At 38.8% G+C, this 5466-nt stretch overlaps 1 protein-coding gene across 1 annotated transcript; it reads left to right on the plus strand.

The window, feature by feature from the left end:
- The first annotated feature begins 3177 nt into the window (after positions 1-3177).
- LOC112303352 (small ribosomal subunit protein uS15-like) lies at positions 3178-3659 on the plus strand. The gene has a single exon (XM_024558918.4). It carries the CDS (start codon positions 3178-3180, stop codon positions 3598-3600), a length of 423 nt encoding a protein of 140 aa, XP_024414686.2. The 3' UTR covers positions 3601-3659.
- The last annotated feature ends 1807 nt before the right edge of the window (positions 3660-5466 follow it).

The raw sequence follows: 5466 nt of genomic DNA on the forward strand, positions 1-5466 counted from the left end.
TTATTTATTTATTTATATACTTGTTTTTTGTATTATAGAGGAATTTCAGCATTTATTTTTGAACATATTATAGTACAAGACATTTTCTGTAACAAATGATTACAAAACACAAGAACAGATACAAGGTATCTCAGGTACTACCCATGTATAATGTGCACCCTTATTTTTCTCTCAAAAATTTGGACAAAAAAAGTGTGCCTTATACACGGCAAAATATGGTATCTCATCTGTTTGTTCATTCTTTTAATCAAACGTGGGTCAAATACTGAGTGTCAGAAAACTTCCTACTGAGACGGTGCTGAAGACAGACAGAAAAAATAAAGACAGCCCTGCCCGGGGTGGCTCAGTTGGTTGGGCAGCATCTCACAAAGCGAAGGGTCGCCAGTTTCATTTCCAATCAGGGCGCATGCCTGGGTTGTAGGTTCAGTCCTGGTTGGGGTGCATACAAGAGGCAACCTATCGATGTTTCTCTCTCACATAAATGTTTCTCTCCCTTTCTTTCTCCCTCCTTTCCCCCCTGTCTCAAAATAAATAAGTAAAATCTGAAAAAAGAAAAAAACAAAAAGAACAAAACAAAACCCCACTTATCCTCTTAGAGCTTCTCTTTAAGTGGAAAATGTACAATATTCAAATTCAGTTGGTTCTATAGTGTGATGAATGAAAGTAAGAAGTGCCATGGAGCACATATAAAGCCAGGATGGTATGCTCGGGAATGCTGGAGGAATCTATAATGTTAAATGCGGTGACCTGTGATGGGGGAGACCTTGCTGAGAGTGTGAAGTGGTAAATTACAGGCCCCTAGGCCAGACAATGCAATTCTGTACTTCTCTACTTCCAGGAGGCAGAGATTAAAAGGGCATTCAGTGAAAGAACTGGGCCGTATACAAGTTCTCTTAGTGAATCATCTATAATTCATCCATCAGATAAATTGTTTCCCCGTGTCAGAGGCCAGGGAGGAAGAAGGAAGGTAACAGTAATGGTTATTCCCTGGTATTCAGAATGTTGGATGCGGTGGGATTGGGAAAGATGTAATCCCAGTGCAAGGTTCCAGAGAACTAAGCTAGTGCTTTCCAAGAAGAATAGAGGAAGCTATGGTAAGAGACAAAAATGGAGGGCTAGGAGGGATAAACAGGGCAAATTTTAAACTGCTTGAAGAAAATGAGGTAGACTGTAAACCTATAATGCAAATATTGTACATTGTATTCTTAAGATTTTCTACTTTAAGAGAGTAAACAGACCTTTGTTTTCAGATTGCATGAAGCAATTGCTGTTCACACATTACACCAGAAGGAGAACTTTGCTTCATGTCACATGTCTCAGAACTGAATCTCTTTATGTCCGTATATTCTGGAGCAGGGTTTCATATTGGGGATAATACAGGTCAACAGATCCTCTTGCTTGGTGGAAACTGAGTGTTTTAATGGACATTCACCCTATTACTTTAAAAGTGGAAGGCTCTGGCTGACCTTTGCTGTCAGGATGGGGGATAGCTGAGAATCTTCCTCTTCCCCTTCACCTCGCTGCCTCTGCAAGTTGCCCCTTCTCTGGCACTCGGCACCTCCGGGTGTCTCTCCGGGCCTGCAATACTCTTATATAATGAATCCATAACCACCTCCCATTCTTTCTTTCAAAGACAGTCTGGAATGTCATTTTCTCGACTGTCAGTTTCCCGTCTCTTATTTTTTTTGCCTCTAAAGGAAGGTTGACCTGAAGAATGGGATGAACCTTCTTCTACTTGGATGACACGTTCAAGCTTGTAATACTTTTGTACCATGTAAGTTCAGGTGAAATAAAATGCTTTAAAAATTAAAAAGAAGCAGGACACAGAATTATATATGTTATATGATTCTGTCTTTCTAGCACACACATACACACTACATACATATGAGAGAAAGTACCAGTTAAGAAAGATATCTATTACCTCCTATGGATGATTGTTTATTTTATATATTATTCTGTAGTTGACATGCCTCCATTAGTAAGCATACAGTCCTTTTAAAGTCAGAAAAAAAGTTAAGGTAATAACAAATTCCATATTCTTGTTTCTGTGTTTAATTTTTCTCAAACACCCACATCAAATAGCATTGCACATGTGGCCTGAGGGAGAAAAGGCACATGGAGTTTTTTTCCCCTTTAAGACAGTTCCAACTGTGCCTATTACAAGGGACATCTGGGCTACTCCTTTTAAATCATTGTTCTCATTAAAGTAGCAGATGTGGAAAAGTAAAATAGGCAGAACAGAGGGAACATGCCATTACCACACACGAAACTGCTGGCACGTTTAATGCAAATTCCGCTTCCGTCTCCTGCCCGCTCAGGCCTCGGCGGCATCTCCTTTTTCACACTGTGTTCTTTCTTTTCTCCCTGCCCCTGCCTTTACCTCGCAAGGACATTGTGAAGAGAATAAAATTGACATATGTGGAGCATTCTCTGCTCTACATGTCAACAGGGAAATAAAAATTATCTAGGTTTCTCTCACTCCTCATGCTGCTTTATACACCTGCCATTCAACAGGACATAGTTCATTCTCATACGGATGAAAGAAAACTTTTCTGTAAAGGTTCCTAGCTCAGAACCCAACCTTTTCTCTTAAACACTTATTTTATGGCCTACTTTGTAAGCTTCGTTTTAGATTCGGTGATATCAGGGTTAATAATATTATTTTGTGCTTGTACACTTTATTGTGTTAGGTTCTGAACAATCAGAGAACAGCATTTTCTAAATAACAGTGCCATTCAATGTCAACAAAAACATTCCTGTGTTTGTATTAATAGAATGTAAAAATGTGGTACCAAACTTGTTTACTGAACCATTCATTCGGAATTACCTTTAGGAGTTAAACAGATAAGGTTTAATGCATTTTTAAACTAGGGCTGATTTTTAGAAGTGTTTACACTTAAACTCTATGTAAATTACAATCATAAAGCCAATGAATAGAATCCTATCTTGGTAGCCAATATGAATTCATTGTCATTACGTATATGCACACACCTGATTTTAACATACAAGACAGGACACGATCTGAAAGTATCTTGCTTCTCTATTTCTCTTTCACTGAAAACAATTCCTCAGGAATCCAAGCCCACAGTAATGGAAACGAGAAAACAAAACAAAACTCAGAACAATGTTTATATAAAGAACAAACGTTGCTCTTTTTGCTCTCTGTTCTCTGCCATCATGGGTCACATGCACGGTCCCCGGAAGGTCCTGTCCCAGTCGGCTCTGCCCTACCGCCGCAGCGTCCCCACCTGGCTGAAATTGACATCTGACGATATGAAGGAGCAGACCTACAAACTGGCCAAGAAGGGCTTGACACCTTCACAAATCGGTGTGATCCTGAGAGACTCACATGGCGTTGCACAAGTACGTTTTGTGACAGGCAATAAAATCTTGAGAATTCTTAATTCCAAAGGACTTGCTCCTGATCTTCCTGAGGATTTCTACCATTTAATTGAGAAAGCTGTTGCTGTTCGAAAGCATCTTGAGAGGAACAGAAAGGATAAGGATGCTAAATTCTGTCTGATTCTGATAGAGAGCCGTATTCACCCGTTGGCTCGATACTACAAGACCAAACGAGTCCTCCCTCCCTATTGGAAATAGGAGTCATCCTCAGCCTCTGCCCTGGTTGCATAAAATGTCTGTACTCAAGCAATAAAATCATCATTTAACCAGGAAAAAAAAAAAAAAGAACAAAGGTTAACGCGTAACTCCAGGTCTCTTTTTATATATTTGGTTAATATTTATCTTAGTTAAAGAAGAAAATTATTAGCTTCATTCTTTCAACATTTATTTATTCAGTAAACAATGGTCTCTGGAGAAGAATGGACAGGACTAGACCCTGGCTCTATCCCTTAACACTAGGGTAACCGTGGACCAGTTATTCATTTAACCTCTCCATGTCTCAGTTTCCTAATCTGCGAAATGAGAATAATATCAGTACCTAACGCGCAGGGTTGTTGGGAGGGTTAACTGAGCAAATGCCCCCACAAAGGTTAGAACAGTCCCCGGCCCAGAGTAGGAGCGCAGGAATACAACAGAGAGAAAATCAAGGGTCCTTGCTCTCATGGAGTTTACACTCTACTTGCAGGGTGGATGGGGTGGGTAGCAAAAGACATCACAAAAACCACACAGCCAGTAACATCTTTACAATTGTGTTAAGTGTAATGAAGGAAAAATATAGGGCACTAAAGATCAGTGTGTGGGCTGTTTTTCCAATGAACAGCAGAATTAAACTTTATTATTTAGATCAATAATTTTCAATTGGTATGTTGCAAGAATTTTTTATTGAGTTTATTGGGATGACAATGGTTCACAAAACCATTTTGGTTTCAAGTGTACAACTCAGCAAAACATCATCTGCACACTGCATTGTATGTCCTTTGCCCAAAATAAAGTCTCTTTCCATCCCTATTTATTCCCCCTTAGCCCTCTTCCACCACCTCCCACCCCCTTTCCCTCTGGCTATTACCATGTGTGATTTTATATATATATACCTATATATATATATATTTTTTTTTTTTGCTTAATCCCTTCACCTGTTCTTCACCTAGCATTGCCCCCAACCTCCCTCCCCTCTGATAGCTGTCAGTCTGTTCTATGTTTCTACACTTCTGTTTCTGTTTTGTTTGTTAAATTATTTTGTTCATTAGATCCCACATGTAAGTGGGATCATATGGTATTTGTCTTTCTCTGACTGTCTTATTTCACTTAGCATAATATTCTCCAAGTCCATCCATGCTGTTGCAAAAGGGAAGATATCCTTCTTTTTTATGGCTAGGAGTATTCCATTGTGTGAACATACCACAGTTTTTTTATTCACTCATCTACTGATGGGCCCCTGAGCCATTTCCAGGTCTTGGATATTGTAGATAACACTGCTATGAACATAGGGGCGCATATATTTATTTTTGATGTAGTGTTTCAGGTTTCTTTGGATATATTACCAGAAGTGGAATCACTGGGTCATAAGGCAGTTTCCTTTTTAATTTTTTGAGGAAACTCGGTACTGTTTTCCACAGTGGTTGCATTCCCACTAACAGTGCATGAAGGTTCCCTTTTCTTCACGTCCTCACCAGCACTTGTTGTTTGTTGATCCATAAGAATTTTTAAAACATGCAATACATGACTATTTAGTCAGAGGCACTGACCTCTGGTCTCTTACATTGTCAAATAAAAAAATGACAATAGCCAACACAACAATAGCCATGTGGTGTGAAGGAATCAATATTATATCTACTTTTTTTTGTCAGATTGGCAAAACATATATTTTTTGGTATGCTGTAGAATTTCAGTAATTAGTTTTGTATGCCATGAGATGCAAAAGGTTGAAAATCGCTGATTTAGATTCTTGATACTGCACTTTTGTAAGATCAAGAACATCTGACATTTACACTATCAGATATGATATATCACATATGTCATTTGTGGTTTGATTTACAAAATCAAACTTAAAAGTTGACAACTTTT

Source organism: Desmodus rotundus, unplaced genomic scaffold, assembly GCF_022682495.2.
Source record: "Desmodus rotundus isolate HL8 unplaced genomic scaffold, HLdesRot8A.1 manual_scaffold_389, whole genome shotgun sequence".
Lineage (NCBI taxonomy): Eukaryota > Metazoa > Chordata > Mammalia > Chiroptera > Phyllostomidae > Desmodus > Desmodus rotundus.